General features: G+C 44.7%; 1 protein-coding gene across 2 annotated transcripts in view; it reads right to left on the bottom strand.

Moving 5' to 3' along the window:
* Nucleotides 1–419: 419 nt before the first annotated feature.
* Nucleotides 420–18,382, bottom strand: part of CCDC50 (coiled-coil domain containing 50) — a 43,231-nt gene continuing 25,268 nt past the window's right edge. Inside the window, exons 5-12 of one of the 2 annotated variants that reach the window (XM_041718057.2) lie at nucleotides 16,767–16,884; nucleotides 12,430–13,128; nucleotides 10,773–10,879; nucleotides 10,144–10,188; nucleotides 9,507–9,611; nucleotides 8,514–8,593; nucleotides 7,419–7,516; nucleotides 6,246–6,424 (exon numbers count right to left, since the gene is read on the bottom strand). In XM_041718057.2, coding sequence (XP_041573991.2) covers nucleotides 6,405–6,424; nucleotides 7,419–7,516; nucleotides 8,514–8,593; nucleotides 9,507–9,611; nucleotides 10,144–10,188; nucleotides 10,773–10,879; nucleotides 12,430–13,128; nucleotides 16,767–16,884 — 1,272 coding nt within the window. In that variant the 3' untranslated portion in view covers nucleotides 6,246–6,404. Of the gene's footprint in view, nucleotides 6,425–7,418; nucleotides 7,517–8,513; nucleotides 8,594–9,506; nucleotides 9,612–10,143; nucleotides 10,189–10,772; nucleotides 10,880–12,429; nucleotides 13,129–16,766; nucleotides 16,885–18,382 lie in introns of both variants that reach the window. The other variant, XM_030279903.4, reaches the window with a different exon arrangement.

The following is an 18,382-nucleotide window of genomic DNA, read 5'->3' on the forward strand; positions in this document are numbered from 1 at the left end:
TGGCCCAGAGGGGAAGCCTGGTGCACCTTGTGCTGGGGTGCCAAAGGACTCTCTGCTTCACTGTGCAAAGCTTATCCTTGGCAAGCAGAGAGAAATGAGTAAATAAGCATTTAAGAAAGGTTTAATAGTCCAGATGCAAGATCTGGAATTTATATTGTGTAACCTTCTCCCTATTTCAGAATGTTCAGTCACAAACTGAATATGTGACATGACAATGGGATCAGGTCTGCTCATGTTTGAGCTGCATGTGGCTGCACCCTCAGCTGATGCCTTTGAAGACAGCAGTCAGTCCCAAGGCATTTGCCATTTTTCCCCTCTTACATTCTGTCCCACCACTGTAGGTACATGTTGTCTGAGGGAATCTTCTAGCAGGCTTTTTGCAAACTTAAAAGTCATGTTAATGAAATAAGAACATCCTATCCTTGCAAATAATCATACTGCTTTATTTTTCAGTATCACAGTCTCAGGAAATGAAACAGTCCAGATCTTTTCCAAGATATTACATAGCCTTTTTTCCATCTGTCTGTCGACAAAATAATCAAATTAAATACAAATTTGTTTGTTTGCTACATCTATTACAGTGGAAGAACATAATTGTTGGTAGAAGCAGCTAGGTTTCAGGAACAAAGGGTGGAACAAAGTCTTATTTTCCCCTGCTTCTGTGTAACCCACTTAGGTTTCCAGAAAAGCACACAGAGGGACAGAAGTAAGAGGTGAATAACAAAATACAGCGATTTATTGAACAAAATGGGGCAAGGCAATGTTCCCTTTACATTCTATGACAATTCAGGAGTAAGAAGCAAAACATGCTATACACACACACAGACATGATACTTTGGTTAAATGTCATTCAGAAGTTCTATGCCAAACCTGGTAAAATTATAGAGTGAACAGTCAAAATAAAACCAAGAATAGGCTTGCATAGACAGATTATTGTAAGTGTGCAATTCATATTTAAGGATTAGCTTTTACAATGCAGGATACACTTGCAGCTCTGAGGAATTTAAGCCTTCTGACTAATCCACCTCATTGCATGGCTAATATTTAGATTCAACAGGCTGAAAGTTTACCCTGAAGAGCTAAACGAGACAACTGCAGTTATTTATCTGAGGCAATTAGCTATATTGCAGTGCACAGATGCAGCTGGAGACAGACCATGGAGTCTACTTAGAGTGAACACTGATACAGTGGAACTTGTTTCCCATGAAGTAGAAAATACTCATTTGTGTATGCCACTGTCCTCTCTGGGACTCTCCTGAAGAGCCCAAACTGCCCAGCTGAGCCTTGCCCTGTGCTACTGATGGGGAGGAGGTGGCTGATAGTATCTCCAGCCCAAAAACCGAGGCTTGGGCAGCTCCTGAACATGAAATCCATGTCCCTCCGCCTGTCCTGGGCAGGGCAGTCCAAGTGGCACCTGTGTGCAGCACAGCCAGTACCTCCCCAGCAGTGCTGCACAGCCACAAATGTGCTGGAGTGCAGCAAATTGGGATATCTGCAGGTTTATGCCTGTCCTCTGCAACAAAAAGAAGACAAGCTACCCATGGTGTGCTCCACGTGAGGGATATGTCCCATACCCACCTCCCAGAGCAACTGCAAAACTAAGCCCTGAACACCTTGGGAGAGTGGGGCAAAACCAAGTGTCCACTGGCTGGGGACAGATAAAGAGCAAACCTCAGACACCACCACCCTGCTGGGCATTCCTGCCTGGCTCAGGCAGCACCGGGCTCAGGCACCCATCAGGCTGTGCTGGGAGCTGTGCTCCAGTTCCTGCTGCATCCCACACAGTCCTGCAGTGCCAGTGCTGCCAGGAGGGACAGCAGGAGCCATCTGCTCAGGGGACCAACACACAGGAGATTGCTCTGGGAAGGAAACAGTGAATTTCATGGACTGGCTGTGCTCAATTACCAGAGTGTAAACTACGTAGGGGAATCCTCACACTGTCTCCAAGTGCTCCCCTTTATACATATATAAATTAGCAATCCACAGTTAGTTTGCATACAGGATAATATGAAATAAAATAAAAACCCTGATAATAAAAATATATAATATACACATTGATGAACAGCAATAAACTGAATGAAAACACTAGAATGTAACAGTGGCTGTAATTTGGCACAAAATAAACGCACAGATGTCTAGCACTGTAAAAATAACAACCCATTTTTTTCCATAAGTAGAGAATGTTATCAATTCTGATTCAAATCCTGATAGATGGGAATGCAGAGATATAAAAATACTGTACATACAAGATCCTTTTTATAGAGAGAGAAGCAGACTGCAGCATCTAACTTCTATCCTTCTTCCCCAAGAGGAGAAATTCAATGATGAGAATTCATCTATCCCTTAACAGCTGATATTTCCTCACCCCACCAAGTTCAAACCCATGAAGTTCTTTAAAAAAAGATTAAATCAACCTGTTGGATCTATCCCTGTGACAACTGCTTCTTGCTGCAGGAAGCTGCACAGTCCACATTAAGACAGTGTTTCATAGCAAGGTGACTCAGGTCAGCCTGCTGAAGACATCGAATATCCCTGCGTGTAAGGCACGATCCCTCCAGGTCACCCAACCTCTCTTCTGCAGACCATTGTGCTTTGGACGGAGGTGAGGAGGTGCTGAGAACTCTTGCTGCTGAGATGAGCCTATTAGGAAGGTTGGGAAGTGCCAGGATTTCAAGGAGATGAATTTTCCACGTGGTGCTGGATGCCTTGTTAATGCACAGAGTCAGAAAGGGAAGCAGGACCCAAACAACCTGGGCAGGAGTCCCAGCAAGGACTCCAATATGCAACTAAATCCAGAGCAAAGCTACTGAAACTTGGCTAGAGTAAACAAGTAAAAAACCAACATACTAAACATTTTTATGTCATAGGAAAGAAATATTGCTGAGTGTTTTTTTAAAAGATCAGCTTCATTGTGCCTCTTTGCAGTAACACATGTCCAAGGTGCTGATTTTGCATCTCACCTACACAAGTTGCATCTTCTTGACTCTTAGAACTGTGGCCACTGAGCCCCAAGGAAAGTGGCTCTTTGTTCATCCGTAATCTTAACTCTTGTTGACCCCAGTGGGACCATGGAATCCCTTTACAAAAGTAGTCACTAAAGATACAAGTCCAGTTGCAACATCTGCCTCAGGAGGTCTCTAACCTGTAGGGCTGCATGAGGATCCCAGCATGCACGAGATGAACAATTGCTCTGATCTTATCCCATTTACTACCTGCTTTCCTCAGCTGCCATTTCTGGCATTTCTCTCCCTTTTCTAGCAAAGCCTTAGGAACCCCCTTTTCACCAGGACTGTGGAGTAACAAAACAGGAGAAACACAAGGAACAGAAAATGAATAAAGGTAGGGAGAAAGAAAAAAAGGATGAGGACTAAGGGAGAATACCAAGCAAAATATCCCATAAAGCATTCAGCACCCTCCAAAGGCATCCAAGGAAGCAGCAAATGCTCCTGAGATCCTTCTCTTGGGTTCCTGTCTCTTGGTGTCTTGACCAGAGAGCATGACTGGCCACTAAGGTGATCCTACACCTCCACAGAAGAGGCACTGAGGTGTTCTTCAGACTACCCAGCTTCCAAACTAAATCTACCAGAGTTTTCCCTCACATTGCTGTTCACTCCCATTGACACCAACAACTTGAATACTCCCAAACACCCCTCCTGAACTGACAGGCTCTTTGAATGTCAGAGTGCTTAGGGTCTTCATGACTTCTCTGACTAGGTTAAAACAAAAGCTACACCAGCCAACTGCAGTGTAAGAAAGTCCATCACAGCCAGATGCAGAGGCCCATGTAGGGCTGAATTTCCAGCTGGTGATTTCCCCATGCCTTCGGCAGAGAATCACCAGTTTTCTGCAAGCACAGCCAGTACAAAGCTCAACCTCTTTCTGATTTGGCAGGACTTTTCTCCATCCAGTTTTCACAAGTGCGCCAGGTGGTACAAGCAGTAGTGCCTGAACTAGGGAGTTTGTACAAAGTATTAATTCTTACAAACCCACCAGGCATCCATTTCACAACAATAATTACTCTGATGGCAATGGAAGGAAAAAGCCCACAGGAAAAAAAAAAAAAAGGCATTTTCAGCAGTAGAAGTTTTGATTGTTACACGAAATACAAAAATAAATTCTTACAAAATAAAACATGGATACATGAGGTTGCCACACTGGGCCAAGTTATCAAATAAGAAAGAAAAAAATAGCATCTATGTTGGTTTTTTTTTCCTGAATCCTTTTAAACAACATAAACACTTCTGAATGGACAGAGATAGAAAGAGAAGCGAGAACAAGGCAAGGACAGTAAAATCTAGCTGCTGACTGGGATATTTCCTGAGAAGCAGCAGCAAGCAAGACCTTGCAAGTCACTTAGCAGCCCATGCAGGCAGGAAAGCCACAGTCTGGAAGCAAGGGTATGCAGGTAGCAGGATTCTGCCCATACACAAAGTCCTACATGGAAGGTTTTTGGTTAGGGTATCCCTGGAGCAGAGATCCACTGGGGTTATGTGCTTCCTCACAGGTACTGAACTGCTGCCAATGGGCCAGTAGGAGTATGAGATGGAAGTCTCTTGAGTTGTTGGTCAAGGCAAGACATGGCCTTGTTATGTGCTATTAAACCTGCCCCTGCAACTTACATGAGAAAGAGGTTCCCCTGTCTTCCCAGTGATTTGGCCCAGTGATTATCCTGACCAAGAACAGCCACAGATAAAGCCTTACAGCTGCCTTGGGGCTTGAGTTGTGCACTAGAGGAAGAGCAGACAGCCATGCTCTCTTCCTGTTTCCTCGAGGTGCTCCCTCCCCACACCCAAACAGAGAGCTGCCAGAGAGCTCCAGAGAGCTGCCAAGGCCCCTTTCCCAGGCAGATCAGTGGAGAGGACAAGTCCATGTTTCCTGCCCTAGACACGGGTGTCTCCCCTCCTCTGCAGAGCCAGAGGCAGAACCACAGCTGCCAGAGACAACAGAGAGAATGGTGAGACAGACTCGGTGCTGGCAGGGGCAAGGCAGCCAAGCTCTCTGCCATGAACTGGGCTGGCCCATGAATAACCAGCCTGCCCTGCCCTCCAAGACAGTGTCCAGATGTTCAGCTTTGTGATTTAAAAATACACCTGAAAATTATGTCAAAAAAGTTATTATAAAGACCAAAGAATTTAAATGATAGGAGGCCAGGGGAAAAGGCTACTTTTTTGTGCAAGAGAATACTATTTTCAAAGAGTGGAGGGAAAACAAGCCAGGACAGAATCACTGCATGGGAAAATATGTACAGGCAACAAATCTGCAGAGCCTGCTGTGCCCTAGAGAGCAATGATTTTTTTATTCCTGACTGGAGCTTGCCTGGGGTGCTGGATGGAGCAGTGGAGAGGAAAAGCAGTCAGCACAGACATCATGTGGACTGATCAGCACTCCATGTCTGGCTCAGGTTGCCTGTAACTGTAGATTCTGAATTTGATGCTCAATGCCCATATGGCCTTCTGTCCATCAGCCCCATGCTTACAAGACATATCCAAGTTCAGCAACAAGTTACTCTACTCAAGTGCATCAGCAACTGAGCTGAGAGTTACAGGAGATCTGACTTGGCTTCTACCATACTGAAGCTCAAAGCAGGTGACCACAGAGGTCCCTTTGGACACACAGATCTGTTTGTATGAGTCTTCCCAAACCACAGTTCACAGCTTCTTGAACTCCCTGGCCAATGCTAAGTCATGCACACAAGGTCTAATTTCAGTTGGAATTGTCTTTCCTTTTAACTGTTCTATCCTATATCCTGGAGCTAAATGCCTATACACAGTCTACTCAGATTGTTGGAAACTCTAGAAAGAAATACAGCAGTTAAAAAAAATCTGTTTCACAGGCCATTTCTGCCTCACCAGTCTCAGGGTTTGGTTTTTGCTGGTATATGTTTGACAACACTCTCTCCTTCCTGCAAGCTCATATGACTGTCAGGCTGGCTCAGCTGTCCTATCCAACACAGGAAGAAACTCAGTTCCTCTTATAGTTCTCTTTGATAAGTTATCCTAATGTAAAAAGGACTTGCACTTCTGATGTTCTGCTACATTGCCATAACCCAACTCCTTTAATTTTCCTCCATTGTACATGCATCTCAATTTGTCCTATTCATGAGAGCTCCAGCCAAACTTAAAAATAAAAAAAAAAAAAACCAAAAGAATGCATGAGGGAACTGTTGAGCCAGCTGGTTGATTGGCAGAGCTCAGTGGCAGCTAGATTATACTGCACTGCTCAAGTCATCACAGATGAGTAAGAAATTGAAACAAACAATTTTCCTTAATATGATGACACTTAAAGAGATGATCCTGGGAGTGGAGAGTGGGCCTCCCATCAGGTCAGGAATCAAGAAAGTTGCCTGGCAATTCCAGTAATGTTTGCTACAGAAGAGTCAGTACCAAAGCAAAGGTTAGCACAGTTTAGTGCTTCCTACGGGAACCTGGAAAACAAAACAGAAAGAAAACAGTCTGTGAGGCTAGATCCTGGTGAAAAAATTACTACCTGCAGTCATATTTTACCTGGCCTGCTCTCTTGTCTGTCTGTCTGACTTCTAGTGTACTAGTAAAGTCAAAAGACAAAATGGGAACTACATGTTACATGACTCAAGCAAAAGGAAGGACAGATCCATGAAACAGGCAGAATGTGCATTTCTTCTAGGGTATGAATGGTGCTGCAGCCCCATTGCACAGTCTCACTAAAGCAAACACGCCCTACAAAGTGCCATCAGCTTTCAGCTTGCTTGATGAAGACAGAACATGTTTACCAAACTAAATTTTGGAGGGGAAAGTGCCCACATTTAAGTCTCACTAGTGGAGTTGGAAGAAATCTGAGATTGAGTTAAACTCAGACTGCCCCCCTTCCTTCCCCAGAGGCTCTACAGACAACTCAGACAATGGGCATTCAGATTTAAAACAACTGCAGGGGCGACCCTACCCACACAGCTCTGTGCCAAGTGATTTCAGGAAACAAACTAACAAAGCAGCGCTGAGATGCTACAGGAATAAAACCAGCCTGCTCTCAGGACAAGTTTGTGTCTGATCATGCCATCTGCTCGCCAGACAGGTGAGGTTCTGTCTTGCATTGGATTGTTTGAGAATAGTGAGTCACCTAAAATCCATCATAATGTTGTCTTCATATTTCTTTGTCATTTGCTATGCGTACTTACAGTCATTCATCTTTAAGCGATCACAGAGAACATACAGACAGCACCTTGACAAATTCCAGGCAAACCAGTACAGTTTTTTAGTGTCACAGCCTGCAATGTGCTCAGCAAGTCCAACCCAAACACTGCCCTGCATCACCTGCCTGCTGAGGCATTAATTCCCCTTCTTTATTTGCATCACTTTCTATCACTTTGTCCCCTGCAAGCTCGTTGTGTGAGGGAAAGAGCTGACAATAACCAAAGCGCTGGGCAGCCCCGGGGTTGGTCCTACCTTTAGGAGAGTGCTCAGGTTTGGGGATCTGGCGCAAGGGGCTGGGCTGGCTCGTGTAATACCGAGAGTGTTCAAAGTCATCGAGGAGAGGCTGTGACCTGCCAAGCAAAATGTCAAAGGAGCGCTGGGAAATAACTCCAAGTCACAACAGTACAGCTAGAGCAACACCTCAGCAGTCTGGTCTGTTACTGTCAGCTTAATGCCTGGCCCAGACCTTCCATCTGCACAACAGCTCCTCTGAGGTCAGCCCATTACTGTTCTTGCAGTGAGAAAAGCAGAGCATTTACTGCTTGTCATGGATCTCTTTCATTTAATAATGGTTTAAGTTATCAGGAAATAATTTCTATTATAATGTTTACTGCAAGCTTCACTCAAAAGGGAGGCGTTTTAAAATGGTTAATGCTTGCACAGTCTTACCCCCAGAGTATTTTAATATGATCTCTCTCAATCTCCACCTGCACCTCCATTTGTTCTTTCTTTTGCAAGTTCAACAAGAATTTCTAGGTTTCGTTCTGGAATGGAACTCAAGGCCACTGGGGTCACTTTCAGGGTTTAGTACCTCATGAAGAGCACTGAGCCAGAGTATAAAGGGATTCAGAAGCAGCACTGGGCTACAGCATGCTCCCAGTTTGGGATGAGACACCCCACAGCACAGTGCTCTTGCTTGCAGGGTGGTGTTCACAAGTACCAGTGGGAGCTGTGCACAAGGCTTAACTGGGAGCAAGGACCAAGGCAGCAGCTGTGCAAATGTATAGTGATTTTTCCTTCCTGCCTAGAGATGACATTTGGTTTCACATCCCCAGAAGCTGTTTAACCCTCTAGATGTTTCTCTGCCATTTAACAAATGTCACTGCACAAGCTCATCAATCTCTGTCAGCACTGGGCACGGGTGCCAAGATGGACAAGTGCCACGAGCACAGTGAGTGACGCACGTCACCAAACACCTCATGAGCTGCGTGTCCCCCATCACACTGCTCTCCACCGAGTCCCTTCTGGGTGGGTCAGGCTGGTCATCCCACACCTCCTCCCTAGGACTCAGCTTCTCAGCAGCTTCCCAACTGCATTCCACATTCTTGCCAGCCAGTTCAAGCTCACCTTGAAGGCCTGTCACTTCTGTGTCGCTGAGTTTCGTGCCCTTCTCTTGACCTTGAGCGCGTGGAGTCGCCTGCATCAGGCTGATGGGAAGAAAGGAAATCAGCTCATCTGTGTGCCTTGCCAGACACCAGCCAGTACACTGGGACTGCCACAATTCCACACAGCCCTTTTGTGCTTGGTTTACACACAAAATTAATTACAGCCAGACATGCAAATGGCAGCATCAGGACTCATTTGCAGTAAAAACTCAGCCTTGCTGTGCCAAACTCCATTTCTGCACTAAAACGTGACAGCAGTAAGGGACTGTTCTGAAGCTGGGGCCGAACAGTCTGGGTGTAATGACTGTGCACAAGGCCGGGATGAGCAGGAAGGACCAGCTGCAGGCAGCTGTGCTCCTGCAACCACTGAAACTCAGTAAGGAGGCAGAAAACACCAGAGCTGCTGCCATTTGGCCCCAAGATTAACACCACATCCCCTTTAGCACCTTAGCAGTGCTGTTTCCTATCCCCTTCCATGCTGGTCAGCCAAGTCTCTCTGGTGTTACTCCTACCAAAACCAGGCATGTTTTGTATACCAAAACTCGGGACTTTCATTACACAGCCAGTTATGAGGCAGAGTGACAGCTGAAACAGCTTCATTGCCCTTACACAAACAGAACCAACTACTGCTTTTATTGTTACAGTCAGGATTTCAGCAAAGGGAAGGTCTTGTACCAGGGACTGACAGTGCTTCAGGAAGGCCACAAGGTGCTGTGACATCCAGAGCCATCCTCCAAGGCCAGGGCCCCAAGGACTACCTTGATGGAGGCTGAAGCCAAAAGCATATAAGCAAGGAGGTGTCTCCAAAAGGCTCAGGAAGCTGGTGAGTAACAGACAGCAAGAGCTTTTAGATGCATCACCACCTTTTGCTCTCACCATACACACTCACCTCCCCCTGAAAATAGGAATAACGTTATAGCACCTTATCTGTGCTGTCTCCTGAAGCCTGGCATACCTTCCAATCTTGATCATGCCTCCTCTTTTCATAGGAAGACTTTTCTCTTTCTTTCTCTTTTCTTAAAGCCTTTTTCTCCTCAGCCATCAAGAGACGAGCAATTTCCTAGAAGGGAAACACAGAATCTGTCAGGCAATTTTACTGCTCTTGTGGGTTTGAGCTATTCAAACCCTTTCCCATGGACAGCTGCTGAATAGGAAGGGTGCAAATCCAGGATTTCATCCATCTGTGATCAGAAATCAAACGACAGGGTAAAATTAAGACTGGTGACATACAGCATGTCCCTGATTTACCAGAACTGCATTTGCAAAGCCATCTGCCCTCTATCCCTTCCCCTTAAAGGGGGTGGTGGTTCGTCTCACAGCATCTCGGATAGTCTCCCATGGGCTTAGTTACAAGAACTGCTCTTACAGAACCATGAACTTCCTGCTTTTGTCATGGTTGCAACAGGCAGTGCAACTCTCTGCCTGGCCAGCCTGAGCATATACACAAAACCCATCTGGGAGAAAATCCCACTGGAGACCCAGGCTTCCCCTACAAGGAAAGAAACAAACAACTAGAGGATCAGAGAAAACAACGGCTGTTTAGCAGCTTCTGCAAGTAAAGGAATTCCACAAGTATTTGACTTGCTGCTCACCTCATCCTGGGCTACTTGAGCTGCCTTCTGATCTGCTTCATTAGCCTGGAGGAGGGAAAAAGTGGGGAAGTAAAACAGACAAAAAATTACCATCTCTGAATTAATCATATTCATAACCTACTGGGCAGGGCAAGTAGGTGCCCATACAAATACACCATCATCCTCTCCAAATACACTTAGCTACCCTAATACTTGCCTCACAACCCAACTCCAATCTGCCATTTCAGCTTTTCAGCTGAATTTTGCCCTCAGTATCTGCCTGGCCACACCACACTGCATTTCCCACTCTGTTGCCTTCTCTCTCAAAGATGGGCAATGGCCTTTCTCACTTGTGAGCTGCTTAAACTGACTACATGCCATCTTCAGCTCCCTGGAAACGTCCATTTAATATCACTTTGCTTCAGTACTTTTGTTTTGGGGTGCTTATTTCAAAAAAAATAGGCTTTAAAAATTAGTTAGAAGCCAGCTGTCACTTCATTTTTGTATGTATAGAAGACAAAGGTAATTAGCAGAATGTACAGGAACAAGACCTTAGGTCTTATAGTCACTCTTATATATTAAGGGTTTACAAAGTAAAGTTGTCCATGCTTGTTGCCTTAGTTCCTTTGAGTTGCACCCTCTCTCCTTACCAGGAGCTCTTCCTCCTGCAGCTTCCGAGCAATCTCTGCATCAGACAACTCCTGTTCCATTCGGGGTCCATCGTACATGGCTTGTTTCCTCCCCCTCAAATTAGTGCCTACAGAATTGAGAGAAAACAATCAACTCAACCATTCTCCAAATTCTTTGGTAAGGAGATCCCCACCATCTCCTCAGCAACCTGAAAACCCCCCACCCCTCAAGAGAACCAGAGATCATCACAGTGTACGTGCCCCACCACTGGTGTGAGAGCACCTTCAGCTGAGGCGCAGCACACACCTTAGGGAGGTTTCCCTGTGCACACAGCAGTACCTGCCACACCCTGTCTCAGATAACAAATTCAACTCCCCAACAGAACAGGCCATGTGCCCTGAAGCAGTCTTTGGTGACAGCAGTGCTAGCAAAGGAATTATAATTTGTCATTCTCTGCATTGATGCAAATACAGTGGCAAAACTGGGCAGCAGAGAGCAGCCCAACATTTGATATGAGCACAACAGTCTGAACACACTGTTGAAGTAGCATGGGCTGCAAGTGTTACCCAGGACAGGCTCATATGAGTTTTCAGACAATTTCTTCCTTGGGATGACCCATGAATTTTACAATTCAATGAAAAAACAGAAAAGTAAGCATTTTTGAAGTTCATCTAATGTTCAGTTCTTGTTTTAAGTATAAAGTTCTGCTAATTTAAAGCTAAACCTGATTCACACCTTCTATTTCCCTAAGGAAAGCGTTTGTATCATGAGAAAGAAGAGTAATTGTCCCAGTATCTCCAGAGACAGACACACATTATCTTCCTCACCTTATTCATGTGAAGATTAGTTAGATGCCTTAAAGCATAAACTGCCCCACACTGTAACAGACATAGATCTCTAAACTCTTACTTTCACTAGGTCACCCTACTCCACTGTGGCTTTAAAAGTAGAAAGATGGATCTGGATCTTTAAAGCCAAGTGCTTGTTGAGCAAGAACTACAAAGTACACATTTCCTAGCAAATTCCACTTACACAGAATTTGGCAAGAATCTTTCTAATAGAACCCAGTTGGATGCCCAGTGCCACTAGTGAACTTTGCCCAAAGTGAATTAATTAAGTTGCCAGCAGGGTTTTCAATAGGGAGTGTATGAAAATTACTGGGTATTTTAGTGCTTAAGCATAGTGTCCTCACTTACAGTCCTGCATCTCAACTCCACAAAATACAACCATAACCTAACATTCAGGGTTTCGTTCCTTTTTTTTTCTCCTGTACAAGGAGGCCACCACACGAAATGTATCTCAAAAACAAAAGCTGGGTGTTGGCTGGAGTTTTCTGGGGGGGGTCTTTCTTTGCAGATGTTGTGGTGGTTTTTTTGGTGGGGGGAAGAAATTTGTTTTCTTAAACAAAAAGATACCAAGGGCACAACTTCCAACAATACCTTCTTACTCATCCTCTCCAATGCCATGGAACATCAGGATATAGAGCAAGAACATTAATGGATAAGAATAATCCTGCTAAATCAGGGAGAAACCCAGGCAAGATTCCCTGTGTAAACATTGCAGGTAGATACTGAAGAGAAGCATCTTCAAGGAAGCCAAACATATCTCAGACACCAGTATGGGGCACACAAAGGTCCATCCCCACATATAAGCACACCTTCCCCATCACTTGGTTACCTGGGTCTCGCTGGCAGTCTCCAACCTTCCCCTGGCTCACAGCATGAGGGGAGGGGGAGTGTCTCCTGTGTCCTGCCCCTTTGCAGGCTCTTGCCTCACCCCTCCTATGGTCATCTCTAGATTCAGCATCATAGAGCTTCTCGTCACATGCCATCCTGTGTGACAAGTGGCCCTGATGGTGAGATCTGTGTTTCTCAGGGTGCTGTCTGCCACCCCGATGCCAGGTGTCCTGCTGTGCCTCCAGTTCCAACTCAAGGAGGGGAAGGTGCTTTTCTCTGCCTTGCCTTCGTGGCTTTCTGCTGTGCTGTTCTTCCTCTGTGAGTCCATGCTCCAACTCCAGGTCAGGACTGAGAAGTCTCCTCTCCTTCTCCCTGCCAGCTGTCCTCCTCTCCTGCAGCTCCCAGCTATTGCTGCGATCATAGGCACGGGGCTCAGTCCCTCTTTCCAGGTCAAGGCTGAGATGTCTCCTGGACCTTCCCTGGCTGGCTGTCTTCTGCTCCTGCTGATGGCCATTGCTGGCCTCTCTCAGCTGAGGAGACCTTTGGTGGCCCTCTGAGCTGGAGTGCCCATGTTTGGGGGCACGGCCGGGCAAAGGCGAGGGGGATCCTCGGCGCTCTCTCTGCTGGTGCCTGCACCTGCCATGACTGTGTGCTCTGGGAGGTTCAGAAATCTGCTCTCTGGGGTCACCCCAGGGCTGCTCTGAGCAATGGGGGGGACAAACAAGGAGGGGGTTAGTGGTGCAGGGGTTAATGGAGGTTCGAGGCCAGACCCACAGCAGGGAGAGGAAGGAGCTTGATATAAGGCGCTGAAAATGCAGGCAGAGCACGATGAAAGAAAGAACAATAACAGGGACAGATAAGGCTTGCAGGATACAACAGAGGACACGGTGAAATGGCAGCCTGGCTAGCAGGGCAGCACAAGAGGCAACAAGGTTGAAGCAGAAAGCACAGGCCAAATCCAAAAGTGTCTGAGCCCTTCCTAGACAAGGACAAGTCAATACAGAGACAAATGACTTTAAATGATGCCACTGGGGCTGACAAACTGCCAAGAGAGCAGCTCATCTCCTGATGACACATCACTACTGCAGGATCCTGAAACCACCTGGGAAAGATTTGCAAAGAAAGGCACAGGATGCTTGAAAAGTTGAGAGACAATGAGGGGCATAAGGCCAGGAGGGGCCAAGCAGAGTGGTCAGGCTGGACCCTGGCTTACAAGCACAGGTAAGCCTTACCCTGGCTTCACAAGGCACAAGGTTTTTCAACAGAAAAAAGTCTCACCTAACTGGGGGAAAGACACACATAAAGCAGAAAAGAAGAGAACAGATAGGATAGGAATTTTTTTTTTCTTTAAAAGCAAGATCAGGATAGCTGCAGCATCCAAACATCCTCCACCAGACTGTCACATATCTTTTGCACACCCGCAAGTTTCAGGGCCTGCACTTATTCATTGTCCAAAAAGAAGTTTCAGCTCTGAATGCAAGACAGTCGTGGATAGAAATTTTAGGGCAGATTAAGACTTCAGAAAACCCAGGCTCCTGACCTCAGCATTGTAGCTAGAAAAGTTGCTTACTTGGTATTTTGGTGGGGTTGTTTCCTCTTTGCTTTCCAGAAAGCAGGTAGAAATTTTCTCTGCTTTTAGTTTCAGTAATAAACCTGAAACAGCTATGAGGATGAAGCAATGTGCCTGCATACAATCTACTAATTGATTTATTTTTTCAACTAACCTATTTGCTAAGAAAATTATTGCATTGAGTGAACTATTATCTCTCTACAGCAGCTTTTCAAAATGAAAAACAAAAAGCCTTGAAGCAGAGATTGATTTGAAACAGAACTACACACACAACCCCCCACCAGAAAAACCCTGCAGCAGCAGAGTTTGTTTTATAATACCTCAAAATATTTAAAATAGATTTCACTGCACATGAATTGCATTCTGTTTTAATGAATAGCTCTGTCTCACAATCTATCTAGCTTTCAGAGAGAGAAAAACAAACCTCACACTAAAACTGAATGTTCCCTTCGACTCATTCTATTCAGAAAAAAACTTTTTCAGGGCCAGCAAAAATAGAGCCTACAGAAAGTCCGCCTTGAAAACAAGTCTGTGTGACTTTTATCCAGAACAGGTGTATTTTTAAAAGTCCAAGAAGTGTAACAGGAACTGCTGTGGTTGCTCTTTAACTGGTTGGATTTTTTCTGTTCAGTTTTAGATCATACATATGATTTACAGAATATAAATACCCAATCAAACAATCCAAGTGACTTACTGAACAACAGAGACCAGAGCCTGAAAGCAAGAGTCAGTTTTTGAACAATAGTCACAAGAGTGTAAAAATTAATTCAATTTTGTCATTGAGAAAAGCTCAATAAATACAACAGCAGAGAGCAGGAAAACACAAAAGAGCAAAGCCTGGCTGTGCTGGGAAAGGATTGCTGCAGGTAACACAACCATGCCAGACAACCCAAGCAGATAATTTGGTTATGGGGTATTTCAGGGTGATAAATTCATCAACAGGTGCTGGTTCCTGTGGCACCTTCTGCAGGGGCCATGTAAACACTCCACAGACCCTGGTGTTACTCTCTGAAGCAGCAAGTGACTGAGTGAACACCAAAATGTTTTTCATGGCACAGGCAGTTCTGGGAGGAACTCTGCCTTTTCTCATGTTTATTTTTCCACTTTTAAAGAGCTCAGATTGCTTTGGAGCAATAGGCCTAATCCACATTCCTCCTGGATGTGGATAAATTTTATCTCAGTCTCAAACAATAAAAAAACTACCAGAACCACACCCCACCCCACGAAAACAAAAGCAATTTAAACAAAGCAAGGGCTTTTTATTTGTTTCAATTTACAACTAACCAGGACAACACAAACCAAGCCTGCTGAAGCCTAATCAAATGGTGCTCAAGTAATTAAGAGTTCCCAGAACAACAAGCTAGATGATCCAGGAATAAAATCCATTCCAATCCTTTATAGCTTTTAAGGAGTGCAGATCAAGTGCACCACTGCTATGACTGGTCAGGCAAACACCTCCTGCCTCACCTTCAAAATTATGGATTATTGCAGGAAGAAAACTTAGACCCACAAGATATCCTGCTCTCCAAATCCAAACCACAGTCTTACTTCAGGAAGTCACAGGCTTTATCAGCTGATTTGTTACAAAAATCCATTTTGTCCTACCATCTCTGCATGCACACTTTTGCCCATGTTGTATTTTTTCAGACTTCTCCCATTTAATTCTGAAAATCTGAAGAGTGGGTTGGCTGTAGGACTCCAAGATCAATTTTTCCCAGCTTTGTACATGTAGAAGGACTTGTGATCATGAAGTTTCCACTTGGTTACTGTTTTGCACTTTTGAACTTTGTGCTTTGTACTTTCTTGGCTATCTTTGAACTTCTTCCAAATTGAAACTAAAATATTTTATGTAAGTTCAAATAAAGGACCTTAAAATTGCCAATGGCATTGATGTTAAAATGAGAAATGAGGTTTGATCTTCATCTTCACAATCTGTTAATCAAAAGCAACCCATCTTCCCCACCACATTTTTGAAAAAAGAACACAGGAACCACCACCAGCATAGCAAAGCCATCCCCAGATTGCTCCATAATTAAATACACCCTGATTCTCTCCTCCCAGTTTAAAGAATGTCTGTATTCAATCACAGAAGCCGACCAAAAAGAAGCAATAGAGCACTGTGGATCAAATCATTTCCACACTGTATAGTCCCAGATGATAATCACATTAGAGACATTCTGTGGAGATGACCTTGTTCTTCAGTAAGTCATTCAAGGCAGTTGTGCTAATTTTACAGCTTGGGTACATACCTGCAAGGAGCTATTTTTGAAACACATCTCCATGAACCAGCATTTATTCCTTCATGTAGCTGTGCCAGCATCACAAATGAGCACATGGAACTGTCTCTCTTCAAATGAAGCATGGAATTTCACCAACATTTCTCCCCCACACCCTTGGTGTCACACAGCAGTAACTACCTTATCAGCCACTGTCTTTTTCTACAAGCACTTCTAAAAAATGCATGTGTGGCTGTACTTGCACATACACAAACCACACTACCTGTCCCTGTCATTCAGGCCACCTTCAAGGACAATAATTGTCTTCTCTGCTTAAAATTGTCTTCTCTGCTTTTTTTTTTTTTTTTTTTTTTTTTAACTATATACTTCCCAATTATAAAATAATCTGATTCTGACTCCGGAAACTGATGTAATGCTACAGTGTTAAATGCAGGACTGTAGATTAAAGTTGAGTCTGAGGGCTAGAGTTGTCAGATCACCAGGTTCACCTACATTGCCATGACCCTGAGCTTTTATCTTGCAGAAACATACCTCCATTTTCTGCATAATAGCTCTCTTCATAGCATGTGTGTCCCTGGGACTCTGGGTAGTGCTTCTTGCGCATTTTTTCTTCCTGCAGTTCTTTCTGTTGTAGGAGACGGGCAATATCCTGCAGAGATGGAAGAAAACAGACATTAAATCACCACTAAAAAGTATCTCCAGATTCTTTTGGTCAAATTCTTTATTCAATTATTAAAATCTTTACCAAAAAAAAAGTTTAATTTTTCAGACAGAGCAGTTAACTCATATTCAACCCCTGGACTGGATGAGGCTTTCAAATTAATGAGTGACACAAGGGACCATGTCAGCAACCAGGAGTCAACCAGTATTCAACCAGTAGTCAACTCAGCCCAGTACTGAGATTCCAGCACCATGGCAAACTCCCAGGCTCCCACTCCTCTGCACACAAGCCTGCTAAGCCCTAATGGCCAAAGCAGGGCAGAAGAGACTACATGTGCAACCTCAGGCCTTCAACAAGGATTTGGAAGTCACAGAAGTGCACAGCCTATAACAGGAGTGGGCTTGATCTCCTCCCTGCACCCTGCCAGGGAAAGAAAAGCAGAGACAAAGACTGTCCAGCTAAAGGCACTTCTGACTGGAAGGAGTTCCCAGAGCAAACCATGAACTCACTTCACACTGGCTGTAATTTGCAGGGACTACAGGATGCCAGGCAGGGAATGCATCAGTTTGACAGACAGAGACTTGAAGGAAAAGAAAATCGAAAGGACATTAGGAAGAGCAAACTAGGCACAAGGCAGGAGCACAGAGGGGACTGCAGCCATTTGTCTTCTGTCACAGTTTTGGTAGATATGCCAAAGAGAAGAGCACTCCATTTTCCTAATTGGTTTTCCCTTGAGATGAGTAATGGATCAACAAGGCCGAGGAACTGCAAACAGCTCCCAGGGGCTTGCTCCTCTGAGGCCCACGAGCTTGTGAGTCAGTGAAGCCAGTCTGGAGCTAGGGAGTAAAGCTGGGAGATGCCAGCAGGGCATGCTGCCCCTTTGGATGCTATTCATTTAAGCCTTCCTAATCCTCAGGACCTTTACAGAGCCATGCATGTAAAGCGAACACTGCAGGCAGGAAAGGCATGGCTGAAATGCAAACTAATAGTCAACACCCTCCAGAGCCAAGCCAGCACTGGAGGACATTGGATGACTGCTCAAGTACAAACTATCATTTCAGGATTCAGGTAAGATCTGCTCTGAAACCAGCTTTGTGGAAAATCTGGGGATGCCACAGGCTCCTTCCAAAAAAAAAAAAATCCAAGAAAAACAAAACAAAAACAAAACAACAAAACAAAACAAAAAAACCTCCACAAACTCCTTCCCCTGACAAGGTTAACCTTTCTGGTAAGTACTGTAAGTCTATAAATATACGAGCTAAAGCACATTATCTCCAGGACTGAGACAGCTCAGGACTTGCAAATCCACACAAACTACTTCTTACAAACAGGATTCATAAGCAGGCAGGGCAGGCAGGCTTAGTGCCTCATTTAAAATACCTGCACTCCAGAAAGGATCTGCCTCAGTCCTCAGCTACATTTCAGACACACTTGGGAACTTCCCATGTACCAGCAGGAAGAGAGAATATTTATGACTTCTCATTGC

This window comes from Taeniopygia guttata, chromosome 9, assembly GCF_048771995.1.
Source record: "Taeniopygia guttata chromosome 9, bTaeGut7.mat, whole genome shotgun sequence".
In the NCBI taxonomy this organism is placed as follows: Eukaryota; Metazoa; Chordata; class Aves; order Passeriformes; family Estrildidae; genus Taeniopygia; species Taeniopygia guttata.